General features: G+C 40.3%; 2 protein-coding genes across 4 annotated transcripts in view; one reads left to right on the top strand and one right to left on the bottom strand.

Moving 5' to 3' along the window:
- CCDC149 (coiled-coil domain containing 149) overlaps positions 1–14727 on the top strand; it is a 54581-nt gene extending 39854 nt beyond the window's left edge. For 2 of the 3 annotated variants that reach the window (XM_072862420.1, XM_072862418.1), the window contains exons 10-13: positions 822–898; positions 5980–6087; positions 10609–11202; positions 11786–14727. In XM_072862420.1, coding sequence (XP_072718521.1) covers positions 822–898; positions 5980–6087; positions 10609–11201 — 778 coding nt within the window. In that variant the 3' untranslated portion in view covers position 11202; positions 11786–14727. The remainder of the gene's footprint in view (positions 1–821; positions 899–5979; positions 6088–10608; positions 11203–11785) is intronic. The other variant, XM_072862419.1, reaches the window with a different exon arrangement.
- Positions 14728–15606: 879 nt separating this feature from the next.
- SOD3 (superoxide dismutase 3) lies at positions 15607–17110 on the bottom strand. Its single transcript, XM_072861771.1, has 2 exons — positions 16980–17110; positions 15607–16526 (listed from the first exon to the last, which is right to left on the bottom strand). Exon 2 carries the CDS (start codon positions 16508–16510, stop codon positions 15797–15799), a length of 714 nt encoding a protein of 237 aa, XP_072717872.1. The 5' UTR covers positions 16511–16526; positions 16980–17110; the 3' UTR covers positions 15607–15796.
- Between the last annotated feature and the right edge of the window lie 8251 nt (positions 17111–25361).

Here is a 25361-nt window from a genome sequence, read left to right as displayed (position 1 = left end):
CTCTAGGAGACTTGCCGTGCCTGTGAGACAAACACTTCCAAAAATTCATTGGAAAAAAGAGCTCTCTTTGCAAGATAGAAATCTCTCATTTGATCTTGGGAGAGAATTAAGACTAAAAGTTAAATCCTGCAGGAGAGCTAACTGCAAATAGTATTTGTGTAGGAATCAGGTACAAAAGAAGAGATGACCCAAGAAATGCAGTGAAAACTAAGAGTGGGTGATAAAGGCACTAAAGAGCTTGAAGCTTTTTCGTAAAGTAGAAAACAGTTCAGCACTAAAAGAAAAGATGTAGTGGAAAAGATATTCCCTGCCATTTTAAGCAATCTTAGTGATAGAGAAACCTCTGTGAATAAAGGACTAGGCCAAGATTGCGTCTTAGAACTTAAAAATCAATCTAGATGTTGTCTTGAATTTTCCATGTTTTGTTTGCATAGCTTTTACCTTCTGGTTTTAACTGTAGAGAAAGTAAAAGTAACTGGGAAGAGATATTTGCAGGCAAGGAAATAGAAAATATTGTCAGTTGCTATTCTTTGTCTTTACCAAAGGGCAAAGATTGAATGTCCAGTACATCCCAGACTTTTTTTTAAACCATGGGATAGATTAGACAACTATATTTCATTTTCTTTTAACTCTGGGGAGGTTGTCCATTGCCATTAGTGAAAAGAGATGACTGTATACAGGTTTACTGCACTAGTTAAGTAACAGGTTAAAAATTCAACTGTAGTCATGTAAGCCATTGGGCTTTGGTTACCTTATCATAACAAGGAATCTCATCTCAGCTGACTATCCCTGGCTTTTGTTTTTGTTTTCTTTTTCCGAAGAATTCTAGGTAATCGAGTGGCAGAACTAGAAAAGAAATTAAGAACTTTGGAAATTGCTGGCTTGTGGAGTCTTCCAGGTTAGTAAAAATTCAAGAGAACAGCTAGCATTATTTAGTTTTCAAGGGTATATTTGCATTTAAGAAAAGCTTGGCTGTAATTTTTTTAATGACAGTTATTTTGCAAATGTACTGAAGAGCACATTTGCAAAATTAGAAACCTCTAATAAATGTTAAGTTGAAACCAAAAATCAGTAGACTCTTTAAAGTCTAAGTCAAATATGTATACTGAAAAAAAAAAGTTTTAGATACTGGAAATAATCAAATTGTCTCCACAGTCTTCAGGCAAAAAAAATGGAACTGTTTTATTTAAACAGTTGTATAAAATGATACACAGGATATTGGCCATTATGTTTTTCAACAAATTTTATTTATCGATTTTGTACTTCTTGTAACTTCCATGGATTTTATCGCTGTATTTTTCATGTTTTTCTGTAGAATCATAAACTCTGAGAAATTGGAAATGTAAATGATCTTAAATTTTCTAGTCCATCTCTCCAGAACAGGCTTATTCCCTGTAGCATCTTAAGTATTGTATTTGGTTTTGAATTACTCAAGTAATGGGAGATTAATCTGCTTCCTAATATACCTCGCTGTTAGGAAAATGTGCAATATTTAATTTACATTTACTCTTTGCTTCTTTTCTTCCCATTACACCTAATTGTGTCTTCTTTAACCACTGTAAATTATGCTACTCCATTGTTGGTGTTTGCATCATTAGGCTTTGTTGTTTACAGCTTCCTATCAGTGCTACTGGGGGTGGGAGATAGTGTGGTTTAAGCTTCTAGGTTTTTGGCTCTGTGTTTTTTCCGCCTAACCTTTCCCTCTAGAAGAAAACATCTGACAAAGCTGAAGAGACCTTCTGACAAACCTATGCTGTTTAGCTGTTTGGTGTGATGTGGTCTATTTCCACTTCAGCTTGCCCATTGTAGACATTCTCAATCACCTTTCTGGAACTGGCTTTCTTATTGATGCTTTCCAGAACTGAAGGTCCCAAATTTGTTTCCATGGATTACTCTTCAGTTAGTCACCTAACATACATAGTATACTTAGTGTGTTTGTCCCTTCCCACATTCTCCAAAAGATGCAGGTGAAATATTTGTCTAAGACCCTCCTAATGCGGTTTTGCACATTAGTACAAATGTGTATCGTAAACTCACCGGTCTAAGGTATTGTAGGTTTTTTTTCAAAAACAGTGTTCCATTAAATTCATACATTAATAAATGCAGCATTTCTAATCTTTGCAAAATGTATTGAAAAAAATGGAACAGTGGGAACTTCTTGCACCATTGTTGGTCTATGTAGGTAAGACATCAAATTAATGTTTATACAATAACAACTGTCTCTTTCCTTCCTTTCTTTTGCTGCCTGAAGGCCTGAGCTACAATGTCTCAGTGGGATTTGGGAGTAGGTTCTGCTTGACGTATATTTTTAGTAACTGATTTTAGCAGTACGTTACGTATTGTCACTGCATGTAAATAATCAGAAATGTTACTTGAACATTTTCATATCCGACAGATTAAGGTGCTCAGTCAGGTGAGTTAGATGACCACAAGAGAAACAGAGACAATTCTTTTAAATTGAGGAAAATAGTAAGAAAAGATGATCTGACACAGTTATAAAGGAATTTTACACTGGATTGCAAGTTCTGTTGGGCCCCAAGGTTTGCTGATTTGCTGCTTGACTTTTAAGAGTGCGCTTTTGTTTCCAAGTGCACTCTGGTCTGAAGGTGGTCAGAAAGAGCCTTGCAACACCTGGTGGGTCACCAATTTTCTTTTCAGAGCATGGAAAGCTTCCGCTCCATAAAACAGCAGCGTGTAACAAATAGTGTGGGAACAACCACAGTGGACTCTGCAGCTGAATGTTGGCTTGGGTGAGGGGCAGAACATGGAGAGTACCTCATCTAGTCAGTCTTAAATCCAGAGAGAAAAAATTATTATTTGGTTGTGAGTTGAACTTTTTGTCATTGGAAAAAATACGCAGATGAAGGCTGATATTCAGTCTAGCACTGAAAGAAACACACATTATAAATTGCAGGTTTTTAATCTGAAGTTAATGTTCCTACTTAGGCATCATTGTCCATATAACATTTATAATATCCGCTGTCACCATGATATTAATATCTTCCAAATGGTGTTAATAAATGATGTTAATAAACTTTATCCTATTGAAGAAAGAGCTTGACCGCTTCTAATTTTTTGTTAGGTGACATATTTGTCATCTGGTTTTTGAGCAATGCATGAATGAAGCTAAATCAAGAGGAAGTGTGTATTTAATTTTTGAAATGGTGAAACTGGTAGCATAGTTCATTTTCTGTAGAAGTTCTGCCTACCACAAACTTTAGCTTCCCCTGTTTGGAAAATGGACTTTAATTAAACAACTCTCTTGCAAGGTTCATTGCTGAAAAGAAAGCAAGCTTGGGCATAGATTTGGCTCTGATTTTCTTTTTATGAGCCTGCTTGCCTTGAGAAGGAAGCAGAGAATGTGATGTTTGCAGAAGCATTTAATTCTTTGCTTTGTCTTAGGTACATTGTGGTTCAAATATGCATGCATAATATGTTAAGTGTATCCGGTAATAGTACCTAGTGAGCACCACCTTATTCCTCTCACAATTTGATGTCAGTAGACATTCAGATCAGTAATTCTGTATTTTTTAAAATCTATCATTTCCTGAAAATTCCTGATTTCCACTGAAAAAAAGCCTAAGAAAAGAGCTGACCATGACTCAGCCTTTTTCTGTCTGGGATGATAAGAAAGTTTCGGCACTGCCTCTTGCTCTGCAGTAATCAGCGTGGAGCAGAGGCGAGATAGAATTAATGGGCTCAGCAGCTGCTGTGGGTATAGCCAGTTACAGTGGTGTAGGGTGCAGCAGAGGTTATAAGAGGATACCCAACTCTGGAGAAGAAAATGAAGAATTTACTACTACTGAAAACTCATTTGCCTGCTTATTTTGAGATCTGTATACTTTTCACCAAAGTCCTTGACAAATTCATTAAATAGAGGAACACAAAGCTATATAAGTTATGAATATGAGCTTACACCGCAACTAATTGAAATTCCCTGTGTGTGATCCAACTTCAGATCATGATTCACAGAAGCTAGTGCAGCAATACCCCCATGTCCCTCCTTCGTGAATGGATGTGAGTCACTGTTAATAAATAAATATGCATCAGACTCTTTGGGCCCCATGTGTTGCTTAGATGTGTGGATAGTGAGCTTAGCTTTATTTTCTGTAACCAAGTTGGTTTTCAGAGAAAACTGTGAAAGTAAATGTGTTTACTGTGTAAATGCTGGCTGGAAGTCAAAAAGTTTATTTTCTGAAGCTTGTCTTGCAAACTTCGTCAGGGACTTTAGCTCAGGCTTTACTTTTTTTAATTCAAAACTAAAAGAAAAAGACTCTGCTTTCTGCTGTCCTGTTAAAGCCCCCCCCCCCCCAATTTTTTTATTCATTATCTTTTTGAATTTTACTTCTTCTGTTGGATTCTTTTGTATCTTTTTGGATATGTGGCTGCTTTTGACTGTGTATGAATATCTATTGGATGTTTTCATACCACTAGTTCCCTGTATGATTTAGTTCGTCCAACACAAAATTCCTTCACTGTTACAGGAAACTGCATTCGTCTGGGGGATTTTGCATTTTGGAATAGCCATCAGATTTGGTTTGCCTTTCTTTTTTAATTTTAATTAATTTGGCCTTACACTGGGGGTGTTCTCCACTTTGCTGTTAGTAAATATTATTTTTTATTACTTACTATGGTGAAGGCAGAATTCTGATGCAGACTTGACAGGGGGATCAAAGCTTGACAAGATCCATGTTTCAAAAGCATTAATTGCATTAATATTGCTGCAGTATATACCCTGACATGTTAAGGATATAAAAACGTCATTAATACCTTCAGGATCAAGGTATTTACAGCCAGTGCTTTCAAAAGTAGTTAGGGATTGGGGTAGTCCAGTTAGACTCCATGGGAACAGCTTGACTTTCATTATTTCTTAGTAGGTACCAGAACTTTCTCAGAGCTGGATTTATTCCGGGTATCTCCTGACCTGGTGCTCTTTTGAAAGTCTTTGTCTTGGATGGGTGATTGGATTTAGGATGTTGCCTTAAGGTGAAACGTACAAACAGATTTAGAGGGGAGAAGTGGTTGTTACATAAATGTCCATTCTTATGGAGATAAATAGAGCAGTAGCTTGCTGCCTCCCCAGCCATTACTTTTCGGTTGGCAGTTGTTCTGGAGGCCACACAAACACCACGCTTAGCTGATCTTGCACATTTCCTGCCATTTTCCCTCTAGGTTTAAGGTAGTGTCAGTCACTAAAAACATGAGCATCCTGAATAGTGGAGGACTTCCTAAAGGATCTGCAGGTGTTGCTTTCTGTATTGCTAAAATATGTAAAGACTAGGCATCTACAGCAGAGTCCTCAGCTGAAGAGTTTCTTGCACTATTTTGTCTGCAAAAGAGCTGGAAAATTGCCCTTTTCCATTTGGCTTAAAACGAAAATGCTCAGAAACGTTTTTGGAATTTTCAGATTAAAATCCCTCCTGTTCCCTAGCAATGTATGCTTGTTTGCTCCCTCAGTTGTTAGTTATGCTAAGCTTTTAATATTTTTTTTAAGGCAGCATTGTAGGATAATATTTGTGTGAGTCTGTAGTGTAAAACCACATATGTGATATGAGCAGGTTCATCATTGAGGCAGAGTAATAGAGAGTAAAGAGTCAGTGCTGAACACTTGCTGGTAATAGCATGCAAATGGTCCATTACTCTTTGTAAAACTTTTGGTATGATCTGATTATTAATATTCTAAATTGAATGCTAACTGCTAATACAATTTGCTGCATACAGCACCTGGTCTTCTTTCAAAATCTTTTCTTTACTCAGTACTGTGGGCAAAAGCATACACCTTTTCGGTATTTGACTTGCATATTCCAGCTCCAGTACAGAGTATTTTTTTCCACGCTGTAGAAGGATCATTTGAGATGCTTTTCCTGTTCTGTACTTTTCAATAACATTGCAAAAAAACCTGTAGGATATGTTTGAATATCATTAGTGCACAATGATGTAATTGGTGAATTAATAGTTCTAACACTTTGATTGTTTCAGGTGGAAAGGATACCATAACATTCAGTGACGCAACCTTGCCTGTTATACAGCGGTCCAGGTCACCGTTGTTAGCATTTACTGATAAGCCACAGAAAACTGAAGTACAAGGTGAGCACCTGGAACGTAAGGAACACGATGACAGCTGAGCGCTCATTTCTTTCCAAATAAAAAGTAATAAATTTTCATGCTGGGATAGCAGAAGGCAAAGTTTCAGTGGTCACAGAAATTGAGTAAATCATCCACAAGTAAAATGGATAGATGGTCCCAGTACAAATAGCAAAGAAACGACTGAAAAATGACTGTTGAATAGATTGCACAGGGCTAGGGATCAGGTCTTACACCTCAAAGAATTTTCCTGCCAGATAACTTGATACTGTGAGAAGTTATTCATGCCATCTATGTTACAGTTAACTGCCTCTTGCTCTTTTTCCCTCGGTTAAAATGCACAGTAGGAAAGCAGTCTGTGGAACTGGCTTAGCACTTTCCTGCATTATAGCTGATATCTAGATGAAAGGCTTCCTGATTGCGCCCGGTAAATTGAAATACCCGACTCGTTTTCCCAGAGAAATTGACTGCTTTTTTTATAGTCTTGCATGTGTTTTGTTAAAAATCCTTCCCCAATAGCAAGCTTTAACATCTCTCCGAAGTCAAACTTAACTTTATTTGACAGTAGCAGAAGATAGTGTTTTGCTGATAACCTTGATTTTCTTTCCTTAGTTTTCATAATGGATGAGAGATGGATTATTAAGCTTGCCTATCGGCATTTGGATAAGCTCTTTAATGGGCATAATATTTTGGTATGCCCAGATCTTACTCAGCTAACCATGAAGCATCATAAACAATTTATTTGTTAGTCCTGAAACTAAATAGATTGTGGCTTAATTTTGACTTTATTATCCATGTCATCATCTGATAAAACTTGACAGCCAGACTGATAGTTTTTTAAAATCTTGATCAGCTGATATTTTTGCTAAAAATAAGAAGTGAAACTATAGTGAATAGTTCTCTGGTGAGTAATAATAACTCATAAATATTCATTTTTTGCCTGCTTAATCATTGATTTTTAATTAAATCTGCAGTTACTGAAAGTATTTATTTGGTGGCATTATGCTCCTTCCTTTACGTATTTGTCCTAGGTGAGGTTGGTATTAGTTTTGATTAAAGCTGCCTGTCAAATCTCATCAGACCCTGTTTCTGTTGCTTTGTAACACTGCCAAACTTTAGCTCTGGGCTGAAGCTTTCCATGCTGTGTTTTCTACTTCAGCTGATTTTTTTAATGTCAGCCAAATCACGTTTTTTGTGTTAAATTCTGATGACCATGTGGTTTTTGGTTTTTTTCCTTTGTCTGTTTTTTTTTTAAAACATGAAAGCATTTAGTATATCTATAATCAAAAGGAATTTGAAATCTGGGGAAAAGGTTTCCACCCTGAGAAAACACGCTGGAGTTTCCACCCCATTCTAAACCATTCACTTTCAAATCTCATCTGCTAGAAACAACAAAAAACAAACCAATGATTCTGTTGAGCTTGCTTTGTGCCACCAACGCTGGTAAAACTCTGCATGCACCATTCCTTCAAGGTAATGTAAACCTAGAGGGAGAAAACCTGGAGCAGAGAGGAAAGGAAGGCTGAGATCAGGACTCTCAAGTGATGGGAAGACTAGAGCAGATGGGGATTGCCAGAGTCAAATGGAATCTGAATGAGGGGGAACTTGTATCTGGCTGAGCAGAGGTCAGAGCACAGGAGCGAGGAATCAAAATGCTGACAGTGAAAGCAAGGTGTGATAAAAAAGATGGGAAGGTGGATGAGAAATGGGCAGAGTGAGTGTAGGGACTGGATAAACAATGGGATATAGGGCAGGAGCAAAGAGCTAGGCAGGGGAAGAGAAGAGTAGAATAAAACAGCCTTGGAGAGGAGAAGGCAGACAAAGATTAGGCCTGTGGCAGTCATGGGAAGAATCTGCTCCCAGTAGGTTGTCACCCTCTTTCCCTCTCCCCATCTTATAACCGTAAGAGAGCCAAGATCAATCACAGAAATCCTGTCATTAAACTGGAGTAGGTTAAGAAATTACTGTGTGACTGCACAAACAGCTTGGTTTTTTCCTTTGCATGTGGCTCAGTATACCTGATAACCTGCAGCGAGAAGTCAGGCAAAACTCACCTCTGTGGTAGTTTAAATAAACTGGGCCAACTTTTCAGTGACACAGATGAGCACATATATACTACCAGCTGTCTGGGGGATGCCATGGCTTCTAGCAGTAGGTGGAGCAACAATAACTTCTTCCATTGCTCCAGATCCTTTTTCTGGAGGATGTTTGGGGCTACCATCTTCCATTCAAAGCCTGGAAAGGAAGCAGTGTGTTTTCAGCTGTAGGGCATGTCCCTGTGCTTGGAGTCATACAGCTCCTCTGCAGTCAGCAGCTATATGCCAGTGATACACTGAGTCACCTTTTGTGCCACTCTGCACAGAGAATGACTGTCTGTTGTTGAGTTTTAGGAGCTTGGTGGACGTTGCAATTTTTCATCTATACCTCCAAAATCTGGGGGAGCTCAGCAGCTGGGAAAAACATAGGAATGTGTTCATCTGCCTTTGTTTACCAAGCAAGTATGCCCTTGGTTTAAAAGTATTCCAGAAATAAAACCAAAACCACTTTTATTTTCCTATTAGTTAAATGATCGGTTGAGCGAAAACAGTTGGTAAGCAGAATAGCAATGAAATTCTTTCATATCTTTAAATACTAGGCCTGATGTCACGTCGGTCAGCTACGGTCCTTTAAATAGTACCATTGATATTTGCTGCCTGTTTAGCCCAGGAAACATTTTTAGCTTTTGCACTAACATACGTTCTTTATCAGAACCTTCTATAATACATCCAGTGTTGCTCTAGCTAGATCTACAGATAATCAGAGGGCTTTTTCAGACTTTTTTAATCTAATCTATCTGCTTACCCTGATCTCATCAAGGCCTGTTTTAGTCTGTACTTGGTTATCATTGTTTCAGTTAAGCTGGATGGTAGAAGTCTGTAGGATATACTGTGCAGTTCCTGTGTGAAAATGCATAATGACATAGTACAATCATATGAATTAAAGACTGTCGTGTGCCACCAAATCTCGCTTTATCCAATGCACAGGATGGATAGTGTCACAGGATAGATTGTACTTGAGCATCACAGCAGCTAATGAATAGCTATTCAGGTTTTTTTCCTCTTCGTTGAGTGCATTGTTCCTGCTGTATTGCCTGTGCGCTATTTCAAGCATTCCCTGAAGACAAAAGTACTGTTTTTCTATGAACTTTTTTCTGGTGTTCTAGTGCTTTGAAACAATTTATCTTCAGAAAATCGCAGCAAGGTGATGGGATGGTGTTATGCCACGGTAGAGGGAGGAAACTGAGGTACGCAAAGAATAAGGTAGAGTCCCTGCTAATTTCGAGTGCCAATTTGAGGTACATAAGTTTTGGCTCTTTTTGGAGCACTTGGAGTATGTGTGTTCAGATATACAACGTGAGCAGAGCAGTACTGCAAATCAAGCTCCTAGGTTTCCAGCTGAGTGCTCAGATAATGAGGATTAGATCCAGTGGGTGATCACCTTTTGAAAGTTAATTTATCTCTGCCTTTTCCACAGATTTAAATTCCAGCTCTTCAGAGTAGCATTCCTAGCTTTCTTAATGGTAGTAAGAGTGCCTGTTCCCTTCATGCCAACCCTTGTCTCACTCACTCAGCAGCTCCCAAATTATAAATGAGGTGGGTCTGATAGAGACGGTCGGCTCCTGTATTGTGTAGCTCTGATCCCTCCCTGCAGGCAGGCTGTCCTGTGCAGCGCGTGAGGCAGGATTCTTGTGGGAGAAATAGAGTAAACGCTCATATACTAAAAGGTAATGCATATGCACGACAAGAGTAATTTTAAGCTGTCAATGCAGCCGTACTTCTGGCATTTCCTAATTTTTCTTACTTGACTTCACAAGCTTATTTTCAATGAGGCTTTTTGTCCTTAACTGAGATGAGGACAAATTCTCTCTCTTTCACAAAGCTGTTTGTTTACACATTGCTGTTTTCTCTATTCTGACACTTTGTTCAGTGTTTGCCTTTTGGTATAATGGTATATTTAAAATTCTTCCACTGCAGCTTTGTTTTATGCTGTTACCCAAATTAGAATAATCTTTTATGTTAGGAGAAATGTTGCAGGACCAATAACGAAACTTCATTATTGGATGAAAGCCTATGAAAAGCTCCAAATAAATGGAGCTTGTGTTAGCCCCTGAAAGTGATAGTGATGTGGGGATTAATGTTAAGCTGTGCCAAAAATTTTTGTAGCAGAGTGCCTTGCTTAGAGTTGATATTACTTTGAAAAAGTTTGCCTGACCCTGCTGTTCTACAGTATGGTATCAACTATGACTCTTTTAGAGTTGTCAGTGTTAGGGAAAGACAGGCTCCAAAACAGGGCCAGATCCAGCAAGAAACAGTGTTGATTGCTTATCATCTAAGAAATGGGCCTGGGATGGGATAGGGAATCACTCTTAGAAATTCCTTACTGAGGTAAACATCTTTGTGGCCTGGCACTGATGGTCTTCAGGTCAGGTATATTATAAATACCTGCGACGGACTAGAGAATCTCACTGTTCCATTTCTCTTTCAGCAGAACAGAAGACAGAACGTGATGAAACTTGTGCTGTTGCAAGTGAGTCCCTGGCTCCAGAGGGAACAAACTTAAATAACAGAAACCAAAATAAACATTTTTATCCTTCATTACCCCAGCTACCTTCTGAGGAAGAAGAAATAAACAAGCTCGGAAGTCAGATAATTAAACTGACGGAGCAGGCAGTTGCAGAACTGGAAGGGAATAGAGCAGGCGCTTCCGCAGGGGAGCAGAACACGGTGGTTGGAGCAGAGCTTAATGGTTCATCTGAGGGAGAGTTCCCACTTTCCAGCCCTGACCCATCCGACCCCACAGATCCCTCAAACTCAGAGAACGAACAAACAGCTGAAACTGAGGCCTTGAAAGACAATGACAAAACCTCAGAGAGCGATTGTGAAATTCCAGATGAAAGAGGGGATCAAAATAGCAGCACCGTGGATGTGGTGCATACTGAGGACCCTGGAAGGCATGGAGGGCTCAGTGTTACAACGGCACACACAAATAACAGCTTTGAGGAGCTCCCTGAATCTGAAAACAAGAAACCATCTGATCCTGCTGAAAACTGTGAATATTTGGATGACAGTTTGGCTTGAGGTATGAAATCCAAGCCCTCGAGCATCTCACTGTAATCCTTTTGCAGTGTCTGTGCTGCTGTGAATATGATCAGTGAAACTGTGCCGCAGGGTTGATTTTTACATTGAACTGTTAATATTTGTCTACTAAAGGTGTTTTTCTGTTAGTTTTGGCTACAGTGTACCTAAGGGAAAGAATTAGTGATGAGGTTTAATCATGTTGGTTTTTGTAATGATTTGAAGTTACTACGTAGATTGATGTAATTTACATTAGTGTAGCAAAGAGACCAATGATAATGATTTATCATGTTATCACTAGGCTTCTGTAACGTGTATGGTCCTAGTGCTGGACTGTATTTTAATGGTTAGAAGTGTCTTCCAAGGATGAAAAATTTGGAGTGATAAATTGAGACGCATCTTAAGGCTGCAAGCTTTTGCTTGTTTCTCAGACTGTGTTCTATTTCTCTTTACAGATAGTGACTGTAAGTACATCCTTCGAATAAAATCACTATTCCCTTATAGGAAGTTTCTGCATGTATATAGTTCTCTCATTACAAACCTTTATATCTTCTCAACTGTTCAAAATTTTTCCTTCCCTCTCCCAGCTTATCCCATGAAAATGCAGGGAGTTATTTCACCAGATACTGAGAACCCAATTTAATGAAGCTCTGAAGGAAACATCATCAGAGAAGCCAGAAGTCTTTCTGTGAGAAACGGCAATGCTGTTCCAAAGCAAGGAGAACAGCAAGAGGAGAAGCAGTGATGCCCTGTCCACCTACGTGGCTCTCTCAGTTACTGGCATTGCATTCCTCAGCCTACAGGAGCTGGAACAGTCCTCGGGCTGAGTAACAGGTGGTAGATTTCAGCCTACTCCATCTGTGCCCTCCTTTTTAAAGGAATCTGTCTTTTTTATTTTCTTCTGTTTTGGAATTGAGGATAACTCTTCCTTTCCTCCTCATTTCACCAGTCTATGGTGTGGTAGAAGGTTTATTTACATTGCTGCTGCTTTCTTAAACTTCTTCCCTTGTTGATGTTTAGTCACAGGAAAACATTCCTATGATAACTGGGGAAAAGGAAGGCTGCTGTGTCATTCCCTACCTCGCTCCTGATGCTGGAGCTGTGCCACTCTGCTCCTAGGAAGGCAGCAACAAGGGAATACTTAACGTTGAAGTTAGCAGCTGTTGGAGAAGGGGAGGCACGTCCTTCCTCTCCTGTTTGTAGCATAAGGAATAGTCTCTGCAGCTGTGGAGCTTCTATGGGCCAGCAGCCGTCAAGGCAATTTTTCTGCTGGCTTGGGACCTAATTGTCTGTAAATGTTCATTTCTCACTCCTAGAACTTGAAACCAATCAGAGAGAATTAAACCAAATTTAATAAAATACTACTAATAAAAAGGAAAATCCCTCCCAGATTGAGTCCTTTGACAAATAACTGCCAGCTGCAAATTTTTACAGCCCACTTGTCAGCTACTGACTAAACAGAGTTTATATTAGCAATACTGACAAACTCTTCTGTATATGGAAGATGAGCTAGCAGGTGCTGCCATAATCAAGGTGTCAGAGCCCATGAACAGTTTGTATTCAGCAGAAGAAAGGCTGTATGTAAATTATTACATATAAATATAAGGAATGATAGTGGGAAGGTGAAAAATGTGGCTTGTCTCTGTTCTCATGTGTTTTCCCTAGCAGGTGCATTCATGTAACCCTTTCAGTGTCTGTGTGTAGGCAATAAAGCCATATTCACTGTGCTCCTCAAATATGTTTCCTTTCTCTTTAAAGGTAATTTGACATTGCAGCATTTCACTGATATTAAGCAGCAGCCCTTAGGAACAAAACCCATCTGTATATTTAAGCGTATTAGGGACATGAAGCAGTAAGAAGTTTTTCTTTCATTATTCTGATGACCATTGAAGTTCCTCATCACCTGAAAGACCAAGAAGAGTTTAAGTATTTGAAAGATTGTTACGCTGTTCCCATTAATTGTAACTGACTGCATTATTGACTCATTTATATGACAGCACTGACAAGTCAGAAGAGAAATAGCTGCAGAAACTGAAATCTCTGGGAGAATGTGGCAGGATTTTTTCCTTTAATGCTTGAATGTCACATGAAGTAGCACTTTATTCAAGATGTATTCTTTTCCATCTTTCACAGACTAATCCTGCTCAGAGCTAAATATCAATGCAGTCAGAACTGAGGCAAGCGAATAAGAAGGTCAAGATTTCACATAGCTGAGCTCAGAAATGTTGAGGGTGTTATTGTTTCCCTGTCCTGTGTCCTTCCTGACCCACAGCTGTGTGAGTTAGCATTTTGCTCCTGGTCCCTTAACAGCCAGTCAGTGCTATTAATTAATTAAGAGCTTCGTGCAAAAATTCAAGCAGGCAGAAGCAGTGCTGGACCAGCAGCTTTTTAGTGCCTCATTTGTTGATTCTTTTTAGTATGTTTTTTCTGTGAGAACATAGTGATGTACAGCCCAACGATTAGGACATCTTGGTAATTATCCTCACACCATTCTCCCTCTTAGATGCCATTTTTATATCTTTGCAATCATTAAATTCCAGTGAGATATCTAGATCTCTGGAAACCTCATTTTTAGTGCTATATCACTGCTGCAATACTCTCCCTCTCCTTTCTGCCCTAGTGAATGTGTATTCTAGCTATGTTTTTAGCCTTCTCCCAGGAACACAAGACTTCAAAGCCAGGAGACTTGTAAAAGTAAGGCATCTTTGCTGCACTATGTGATAACTAATTGAATATTCTTGTCAGTATCTTCCTTGGATATTGCTTTAATTGATATTGTTGTGCTATTAGAATGATGATTTTTTTCCCAGTAAATTAATTGGTGTTTTGTTGTGGAATCAACACTTTAGGTTTTTCGGGGCAGGGTTTGTTTTGCTTGGGTTTTGGTGGGGGTTTTTTTGTTTTTGTTTTTTTGGGTTTTTTTAGACTTGTGTTCCCTTTTTCTAGGACTTTAGAAATGCAGAAATTGCATCCAGAGATATAAGCCTTTTTGGTGCTGGGCTCTGGGGAAGCAAACTGGGAAGGGAATGTTGTGGCAGGGGTATGGAGAAGATGCATTTTGCAAACTGATTTTAAGAAGGTTGTCTCACCTGAAAGTGAATTCATGCATTATCTGTGAGAAGGATTTCATTTGAAAGTACGATGTTGTGGTTATTTGAAAAACAATGTTCAATGAATTTGTAAATTAAGTGTGTGAAAATGACAGATTAAGAAGCATCTTTTAGAATGCTGCTTCCTTTCTAAGTGAGACTATTTTTAAGCAGATGGGAATTTGTATAATAAAGACAGTGGAATTTCTTTAATCCATATGAGCTCAGGAATGTATTTCAAAATCTTAACTGCGATTAAGTTGAAAGTCTGCTACATTTCTAAAAGATAGGACTTTGTTTACCAGCTTCTGTCTTGTAGTTTTTACTTTCTAAATTATGCAGTTTAATTTATTTGCAAACCTCTCTTTTGTTGCTGCCTGGATTAGCTGCACAATATGGTTCAACTATATTAATGCATTTTGTCATCTTTAATAAAAACATTTCCTGATACACTTGTTCTACCTGCTTGTTTCCTTTTCTCTTCTCTGTATCAGATGAATGATAGTCACGAGGTAGTGTTTTAGTATTTTCAGTGAGTTGTGTTAAATTAAAAAAGTAAAGCTTTATTGAGTGAGAGTTTGAAGTCTGAAAATTAATCTGACTTAAATCTTTTCGCTGTCACTTCTCCCAGCCTAAATTGACTGATTTACTTCCTACATTTTTGTATGAAGAAACACACTCGGTATTTTTTGGCTTTGAAAATAATATTTATCTCTGATCTGCTAACTTTATCATCATTGTTTAAGCAGCATTAAAACTTTTGTATACAACTTAGTTACTAACAGGCACAAACTAGAGGCTTTAGGGAATTTTTGCTGGGGAGTGATGGTAAACTGGAATATTTCTAAGTCTGCTTTCACATGTAAACAGTATGACTTAGCTATTGCCATGCGGACCATTTAAAATAGTTAAGAAGCTTATACATGTTAGAGAATAAAACCTGAAAATACAAGTAGAATAACGTAATGGATCTAAAGTTTAAAACAGAAATGTGTGTACTTTCCCTTATTTTTAGGGGAAGTCCATTATCCAGGTCTTGTAACACAACACCCAACACTGTTGAAAGCATAGAGTTCTTTTTGCCTTTTAGATTTGCAGCTGAATACAGGATAGCATCTAATGAGAGGCAGTTTCTTACTTATTCATATTAACTCTTTTTTTCCTTTGGTATCTAACTTATGACCCCTTAAGAGCCCCTTACAGCACACAGACTCTTTAGACTATCAGCCATACCCATTAGCACTCTTACTTACACGCATTCAACTCCAAATTGCATAAAAGGGAATATTTTCTCTTCAAGAAAATACATCACAGTGTTGAGTTGATGCTGTTTTTATTGATGCGCTTACAGAAAGGAGGCTTTACAAAGTGACAGGCGTTTCTTAGAGGAGCAAGCAAATGGAAGTAGGAGTCCCTTAGCCGTATATCTTAGTGGCCAGTGGCACAGCCTAAGGTACTTTGTGCTGCCCAGGCCATAGCCAGCTTGTTCGTCTTCAGTTAAGCCTGGTTCTATGTTCGTTTGTTGAGCCCTCTCTTCTTCTTGTCTGTAACCTCAGACAGTTTCTCTTCCCACAAGTTCTTGTTGCATATCCCAATCACGCAGCAAGCCAGGCGTTTCCCAGCATTTCCATTTTCCAAACTGGCCTTATTGTTGCCCTTGCCCATGTCATCTTCCTGCTCATGGATCACAACGGATCTGCCCATGATGGAATAGGGACCAAACATAGTGGCAGAGAGATTTGTTTTGTATTTTCTGATTTTGCCTTCTTTAGGGAAAAAGTTGCCGAAATCCCCTGGGTGACGGGGGTGATTCACGCTGAAAGGGTTATAGTGTCCTCCTGTAGAATCACAGCCATTGCTGAGATCCCCAAGCTCGTGGATGTGTATAGCTCTTCCAGACTGGTTATTGTTCAACGGAAACCCATCCAAGTAAAAGATGGCTTCTAATCTTCCATATGAGTAACACTGTCTGAATAAGACTTGTCCAGTCACTTGTGGCTTGTCAGCATCTATTTTGGAGCTGGGCTTCATTTCACAAGTGGCGTAAATCATCCCATCAGTCTCATTACCAGGCATCACTGGATAGAACAAATTCTGCCAGAGGTCATTCACTTTTTTCTGTATGTCATGAAATAACTTGTGGCTTGGATCAGTTCCTTTGTCTGTCATGACACCAGAGGCAGACAGGGCAAGCCCAGTGACCAGAGAAAGAAGCAGAAGCATCTTGGCAATTCAGAGCCTGCAAAAAGTACGAGAAACTACAAAGAATTAGGGGTGTTTTGCAGCAGTATGGCTGGAGAGAAAGGCACGCAGCCCGTGGCGGGGCTGAGCAAAACAGCTGGAGCATGGTCCCGGTGGACTGCTGCTTTCTAAATCTGTGTAATGTGATGGATTGAAACTAAATCAGAATGCATACGCATGTTTAAACGCATACAACTGACACCCATGACTAAAAGAACCACTAGTGATTTTATATTTTACCCTAGATCTTGATCTTAAAAACTGCCTCTGTTTCCCTCCAGGAAGCAAGTAAGCCAAAGTGTTATTAAATCTATTTTTAAGTTTGTATTGAGACTTTTCTCCTACCACAAGTTCCAGCAAGACAGTTTGCCAGGAGGCTTTTTTTGTTGCATCCACTTAACCACTAGTCAGGCGTTACAAACGAAAAGTAGAAATCCAACAAGTTGATTACCTGGCAGAGCTGCTGCAGAACCCCTCAGTAGTTGCTCTTTGCCTCTGCTCCCCTGAAATGAGATGTGATCAGAGAGAAAGCCAGAGCTATTTGAAGCTGATGCTTATGGGAACTGCGTGTTTGTGTAAAAGTTAGGTAATGCTGGCTCAGGGGAGGCGTCACCAGGAGAACCGTGGGAGGGGAGGGAGGGAGGCAGGGAGGGAGGGGGAAAAAGTTTCAGGCATTTTTGTTTTGGGCAGGATGAACACTTTGTCCTTTCGTGGTTAGTTTGTTAGTCTGGCTCTCAGTCCTCGCCGACGTTCCAAAAAAAAGGAAAAAAGTTATCAAGCTTTTAAATTAGTCTTCCTTTTGATGACTTCATGTGCTTATCTAAAGCAAGTGAACTTCAGCATGCGGTGAGGGGAGAGGAAGGAGCTTTATTAAGGCACAGTTGGGCAGTTCGCTCACGTGCTGGTTGTCGTGGAGCTGGTTTGAATTTTTATTTCTTCGTTAGTCAAAATTGAAAGTGGTGCTTGAGCAACATAAACTGTTCCACATGGTCATATATCAAAGTTTCTGTGTTTTTAAAACCTGAATTCAAACTGCAGATGTTGAGGTACATTTCAGCGATGCTTCTCTGTGAAGTTTTAGGGCTAGTTAGTGCCTGCTGCTTTACTCGCCAAGTTATCTGCTCCACTGAAGCCATTTTTAATTCTTTTTTGGAGACAGCAGTGATTTCTTTCTAAAGAGAGAAGTAAGCAGTACTGAGGCAGTGCAACATCAGGCTGAGGTACTGCGAAACTGTTTCCCAGAAGCTGGCTGCAGCACGGAGAGTTCACATGCGTTTCATCATGCCGTGAACTGAGAAATGCTCTTCTCTTGGGGGCATTGCCCTGCCGGCAGCGCTTCCCACTGTTGTAGCTGAAATGTGGATTCAGCCATCACAAGAGCAATTTAACAGGCTGAGATTTCTGTAGAGAGAAAAGAGTAGCTCTTATTACTCGGGAACAATTCTCAACGCAAGAAAATTGCAAAGAAAATCCTTTTTCCCAGTTCATGTCTACTGCCAGCTGGGTAAGGAATGTGACTGTCAGCTTCTGGAAGCGTAAAGTTGTGTGTGTTAATCTTACTGCTATCATATTCTACATCAGGTCTGAGATAGTCGGTTATCTGAGAGCTGATTTTTTTTCTTTCTGTATGAGGGAGAGTAGAGCTAAAGGGGTGTCCACTACTTGGATCACTTGCCTAATCTATGAATTAGGACAACTAGTATTTCTTTTCTTCAGGGTATTTATGAGTTGTTCAGATTATCGTGCTCGTGGGAACCATGCTGTGTTCAGTGGAAGCTGAACTCCAAGACCGAGAGCCAGGATTGCCCGTCACCCCAAGCCTAACGCTACCTCCTTTGCAGCCTTTTCCCAAGTTCATTCACTGGCAGTCTCTGAGCTGGGGAAATCCATACTTGCGACATGGTAATACTATGAAATTGCTCATTTTTAAAGCATTTGAAAGAAGTAAAATGTTTTATAATCAGGTTTTATAAATATATGCAAAAAATGTTCAGCTAACAACTAGCCAAATGCAAAGGGGGTGGTTTAAGTTTGTAAAATGCAAGAAGCAACTGTTCAGTCTAGGTACTATTAGAAAAACTATTTCTTAGCACCATAAACCATTTTTTAAGGGGACATGATGAATGGAAGAAAGAAAAGAGCATTGTCCATGGTTTACTCCTTGAGTCACAAAGTAGTGGACTGCAATTGACTTTAATACTTCTGCAAAGACATTTCCAAGCCAGCAGTCAGCACTCCAAGAAAAGAATTTTAAAGCTTTAGTTGAATTATAAGGCATTTGGAAATAGGAACTAAGGTCAGAATTTTAGCTCATTTAAATACAATAATGCTGCTGACTTCAGTGCTGTTTTACACCACCTGGGATTCTGTCCCTGAAAAAAACCACCCTGAAAAGCCCAGGATACTTGCTGCAAAGCTCTTTTTTGATGCACTGCACATGCGGGAACGAAGCAGAAATGCAGAAGGGTGTAAAGGAGATGATCAAAGGGACAGAAAGGACTGCAGCAAAGCTAAATGATGTATTTGTAGTGCTCTGCACTTCAGAGAGTGAAAAGGAAATACTATCTGTGAGCTGCTGTCAGGAAGATGTATTTTAAAAAGGAGAAGGGCTGATAACTACAAGAAATGCAATTGCCAGGGTGATTTGGCATTCAGTCTGGGTCTGAAAGATGGAAGTCGCTAAGTACTAACCAGGTGTATCATTAAAGTCTGTTGTTACCCACTGCCTATGTTTTAGTTTTCTGGTTAAAAAGAGGTGCTGAATAATAGGCTAACAGCCTTTAAAGCAGGCAGCAGTTAATGGGAGGAAAGCCCACAGTGACCTGACCATGCACTTGTACTTGTGTGACAATCCCTGTTTGAAAAATAGATCTCTGCTTTTGTCCCAGTTGTACAGGATCTATTGTATCCTGAATTTCACGCAATGTCCTAGAGTCTCTCAGGCCATACAAGACAGAGTCGTCAAAACAACTTCTGCAAGGCTCTCTAGACCACATAGAAAAACCAGACTTAGCTTTACTCATGGGCTTTACAATGGACTTTATATGTGGCTCTGCTCACAAGTTCTCAACCCGTGCTGTGACCTTCAGGGTTGGTTGGTTGGTGGGTTTGTTTTGTGGTGACATTGTCCCATTGCATCAGCCTGCTGTTCAACTTAACATCAGGTGATTTGTCCAGCGTAGAGTTAAACGTGATGAAGAAACGTGATGAAAAGGACAGCATCCTTTTGTAGCAAGCAGTAGCCTTGTTTTGTGTCTCCAGCAGTTGCATCTGCTCTCAGTGATTTTATGGTAGAATGATTCTCCATAAAAATGACACCCAGAGAAGGCAGGTTTTACATCTTCTGCAGTGGGTGATGGAGCTGACTGCTTTTCTCCACGTATGGCTGAGGCTGGAGCCGCTAAAAGAAGGGGGATGTTTGTAGCCTGAGGGAAGCAGAGTCAAGATCTTTGGGAACCTAACCTGCTCCTTCAGTTCGGGGTGCTTCCTGCCATTTCTGAGGCATGGTCCCAGCCTGGGAGCCAGTTACGCTGGTGGGTCATCAGGCAGCAGCAGGGGCATCTGGCATTTGTTGGTGTGTGGGAGTTACTTGCTTGCTGCATAGAACTGCAGGGCACCAAAACTTCCACATGTTGAGTTTGGCATGGTATCGTACGTGCTCCGCACAATTGCCTGCGAGCACAGCACCAGCCTCGCGTGACGTCTGGCGTGTCCCGCTACGTGCCTGTGGGTCTGAGGGTAAAGCCTGCAGTGTTGATTTTCATCTGTAGAGCTATGAGCAGTGCTGCCGAGGCAGGCAGGATTTAGAAAGCAGAAATGCTGTCAGGTTGTCCACAAAGGTGCGATGACTTCGGCTATTTACTGCCTGTCGTGTTGTCCAAAGCAGCCTGTTAATGTCTAGCGGAGCTCCGGTGCTCGAGAGAGAGGGGCTTTGTCCTGGACTGAGCGGTAAGCACGGGGCTGGCACTGGGCTGCAAGCAGCACCTCGTCCCACAGAAATCAGTGGAGGAACTTCTTTGCGATTGCCTTAAGGAGAAAAAAAGAAAAGAAAATGAAAAAATCTTACTGTAGCAAATGGAAAATCAGTCACTGATCTAGGCTTACTCTTCCTGTTTATTCCTGTTCCTTGACTTGGTGTTTCTATTTAAAGATATTTAGTGCCTGAGATAAGCATCCATTTATAATACTCTTGCAAAAGAGCTATACGCATTTCCAACTTTTCAGGGCATTACCCATAAAAAATCAAGTTAAATAAATACACAAAAGGGAAACAACACTGTTCTCTCTGGGGAATAATTTATCTTGAAAATAGAAGATCGTGCAACTGTCAAACCACTCTACATCAGCCAATTTGAAAAATTCTTGAAATTCTTCCTCTTTAATAGCTTGAGAAGAAATCATTTTATGAGAGTGAGGGAGAGATGAACTATAAGTAAGCTTTTTGAAAAAGCTGCATTCAGAAACTCATTTTAGGTCTGTCAACCTAATTTAACAGAATTTCATCTTCACGTGTGGATATAAAATATAAATATGTAATGTAAAAAGTAGGGATGGAACCCAGCTATTAGATAATTTAGGTTATTATTTGTGTTTGCATTAATTCCCTGACCCTTTATTGAATGTTTATCCTTTCTGCTGCATAGCATTAATCTGAAGAGGGGTTTGCTGTTTGAGAGGAGACAAGAAATAAACATAAGGCTTTCCTCAAGTTCAGTGTCCAATGGCCATAAATGGCAATATCTTGGGGTTTTTTATTTCAAAGTGCGCATTGCACACATCGTGCTTATTTGCACAACTTCAGCACTGCGCGTAGCTTCAAGTCAAAGCTTAGGAGCCGCAGGGAGGCTGGGCCAGTACGTCAGATATATGAGCAGTGGTTACGTACAAATAACTAAATAAAAAATGATCTCTCTTTTTATGACACTCAATAGCAGGTGTCTCAGAAGTCTAATGATCATCACAGATGAACTGAACATGATTTTCAGATATTTCTGTCCTTCTAGTGTACTAAAGAGTCACAACCGTTGGTAACAGGCTAATCCCTGCCTTCTGCTTGCGTATGCTGCGATGCTTCTGCTGTCACCGCTGGGACAGGAGATGGGAACTTGTGGGTGCTGAGAGTTGCCCGGTGCTTCATGGGAGCGGTAGACTTGAGGCCTCCTGCTCGCGTGGGAGGCAGCAGGACCTTCCAGGACCAAAAAGGGGAAACTTGGTCCCTTCCTACAGAACAAGCCCCGTCCTGGCCCAGGCTCGTCCCTGTCCTCAGGAGCATGTCAGCAAGGTGAGAGAGGGTAGGTAAGAGCCACTGCAAGAAGCAGGGATGGAAGCAGGCAGGAACGGAGGAATTGCAGATACTTTTACCAGCAAAAATTTTAAGAGTCCCAAAACTGGCCTGATCCTTCTTCACACATTTCAGTTCAAGTTCTGTTTATACGTAAAGGATTGGTCCAGTTTCACTTCAGCAGCAGACAGTATTTCAAAGAAGAGAGTTTAAACTCTTTTGATTTACATATTGCAATACAGATACACTTCACTGTATTTGAACAAAACATAACCCAGTGTTCTCTTTAAATAATCTCTGAAATTTATTTGGAAGTCTATGGACTGCCAAGTCTATGGACTGCCATTTGGAAGTCTATGGACCCAGTGCAGTTAAAGAGTAAGAGGAAAACCAACTGTGCAAAGAAATACACGTTGTTTTAAAGAATGCTGGGAAAGTGGTGGTGTGTCCACTCATGAGCCCTTGCTTTGTATCTGTGCTAAGGTCTGAAAGGGATTTAGAGACACTGTACCCAACCATACCAATGTAAAGCATGACTTAAGCTTGTCTATGCTGTTCTTAAAACTCATCCGTGATGAAGACTCTACCATCACCCGTGGCTTGACCAGCCTTTCTCTTACAGGTTTTTGTGCTCTCTAGCCTGGTTCTCGCTGCAGATTAGGCCCATTGTTTTGGCTGTATCCACTACAGACACGGGGGACAGATTATTCTCTTCTTTGCAACAGCCTCGTGCAAACTTGAGAGTTTAACTCTGTACCAATGACCCTTCCTTCTTTCAGCTAAACAGTCCCAATTCTGTTGAGCTTTCCTCCTAAATTTTGTAGGCTCCTATGTTGAGTAGCTCGCCTTTTCCTATGGACTGTGCGCCTCTTTCTGGAAGAGAAGTGCACAAACATCTCAGCGCATCAGCCGACCAGCATGGACTACTACTGCACTTGTCTTGCAGACTATGCTACTCTCTATAGCATAATGTGATCTTTGCCTGATCCTTTCCTGCAGACCTGCTGCCTATGCAATTATTTCCATTTTATATTTTTTTAGTTGGCTATTCCTGCCAAGTATGGGATTTTACCTTTCTCTTAATGGAGTTACCTCCTTTTTTTTACTTCCCCCACCCCTTATTGTTTCTCCAGCTTGTCACGAACATTTTGAATTCTAATCCTTCCCCACAGTCTATTTACAGCCCTTCCAGCTTGGTGTCAGCTGTGAATTTAATCAGTTTACTTTTTGTTCCATCATCCAAGTCATTAACAGAAGGGCTGAATAAAACCAAATCACAGACAAACTTCTGCACCCGAGGCAGGCTGTCCTCCCCATTGGGAACTGACTGGTTTCCAGACTGGGTGCAGATTTCCCACCGACTCTGTACCTGCTTTATAGGATTGTGATCAAGACCATTTTTTTTCCCCAGCTTGCATGTAAGAATGTCATGTGAGATGGTAGTTAAGATATTAAGTAAAGTAAGTAAAGTTAAGATAAACATCTACTTCTTCTCTATATGCAAGACTTGTTATTCTCTCACAGAAAGAAAATAAAAAGTTCCTGATGTCTTTTATTTATTTCCCTTTCTGGCTTTCAGGTGAATGCAAAAAGTTTGCCTCTTTTAGTGGTTTTTCTGTGGCTGTGACTCCTGGATTGAGCCTCACCTATCCTCCCTGAATCCTCAGACTTCACAGGAACCAAAATAATTTACTGGCCCTATCTCAATCTATCTGCATTGCCATTATTCCCCTGGGAGAGGCAAAGTGTCTTTGAAGTGCTGCCTGACACTGAGTGGTGTCTGAAACCTTCAGCGTCCAAAAACTAACGAAAAGCCACCTTTTACGTGCACATCCCCACATTGCTATATCTCCCTTCTGCCAAAAGAGTCGCTGGGACCCGTTGTATTTTAATGTTACATCAGCTGTGGAAGCAAAGATGAGGTTAATTCATGCTAACTAGACTAAATACATTTCCAAAGGTTCACGTTTCTGACCCTCTTACTTCTGGCAAGCAGACCTGTTTGTAAAAGTTTGTCCATGTTCCCCACCACCTTCATGACAATTGCCAAGGCTGTAAGGCACACCTCACCAAAACCAGGAAAGCTATGCCCATTCCTAAGCTTGTGTTTTAATGCAGAGTCATAGGTGCATGTCAAGCTACTAAATAAAGTGAAAAATGATGAGGTTTTTATTTACAAACTCAGGAGGATCTTGGTACTCCCATGCCACAGACAAGAAGCCTCCCGTGAGCACTGAAATTCTTCCTGACACCTGCGGGGACCAAAGGCTCTGCTTTGCACAAGAGGAAGCTAGGGCTCAGCAGAAGCCGAGGGCAACCGTGTTGTATGAAGACAAAAGCCCACCTGGCTTTGATAGCAGACAGCAGTCCCAGCTGCAGATGCTGGATGTGGAGGCAGGTACCGCTGACCAGCAGCTATGAAAGGCCACAGCCCTGCCTTCTGCTGAAGTCAACGCCCAGCGGCACCTGGGAGGCTCCTGAGGAGATGCCTCGTCCTTGAGAACTGCAGGGTGCAGGAGAGCAGGTTGAGTTCCGGGAGGCTTTCTCAAAGCAGGGACTTCACCACAGATGTTGTGGTATGCACTATTAAAAACAGGAAAAAAAAGTGTGGCTTACCGTTGGATACCCATCTCCTTTGAAAATTGTGCGGAGTAGTTCAGGGCCTGAACTTCTGAGTGCTTTTCAAAGCAGTTTGTGGTAAAACCCATTGTACTTGTATCTTTCAGAACAGCAGAAAAATAAAATAAAACCACACCATGCATTTTTTTGTAGAGTAAAAATTGGTTTTGTGGCAAAGTGGCTCCCCACCTTTTTAGCCATATTTATTCTAGTGGGTTGATTTTTGTAAGCATAACTCAAACCCTGGAAGACTAATGAAGTTTAACAATGTGTGTTAATTATATCCACTTTTGTCGTCTCAGTGAAAACACGGGATCCTAAATCCTATTTACGATCTGAAATTTCAGAGGTTCCAGCCCCTCATCTGACCTTAACATCTCTTAGTTTCATGCAGCTTTTGTAAGCCTGTGCACGTATTTGAGTTCCCCCATGGAGAATGGTTTTGGAGATCAGATGTTCAGGGATTAGGAACACAAGAGTTTTTTACCTTGTTTAAAATCATTTTGACATTTTAGTGTAAGTCATTAAGATTGTTTTCCTGAACTGTCAAATGGGCCACAGTATGGGTGAAACATTTTTAGGAAAATTAAATAAAAACATTTTAATTTCTAAATGACTCACCTTTAAGAATTTTAACATAGGTATTTTGCACACTCCTAAGTGTCTATCTGAGGCAAATATTTTCACCTGAATTCCTCCCCTGCGAAGATTAATTCCCAAGTAAGTAAATAAAGTCAGGGGCCATCCTGAGGGAGAGCAAGTAGGAATGGCCACTTCTATCTGAAGGTGCTCTTAGTATTGTTTATATTTGCATTTGCTGTCCTTTTTTTTTTTTTTTTTTCCTTTTAAAACTGTGCAGTGGAACAAAGCTTCCCCAAATGGTGTCAGGTTTTAGGATCTCTGCGGAGATGCAGCGTGGTTCTGCGGATTCTG

This window comes from Ciconia boyciana, chromosome 5, assembly GCF_034638445.1.
Source record: "Ciconia boyciana chromosome 5, ASM3463844v1, whole genome shotgun sequence".
Taxonomy (NCBI): Eukaryota; Metazoa; Chordata; class Aves; order Ciconiiformes; family Ciconiidae; genus Ciconia; species Ciconia boyciana.
The sequence above is the reverse complement of the archived record's forward strand: the minus strand, read 5'-3'. Positions and strand labels throughout refer to the sequence as shown.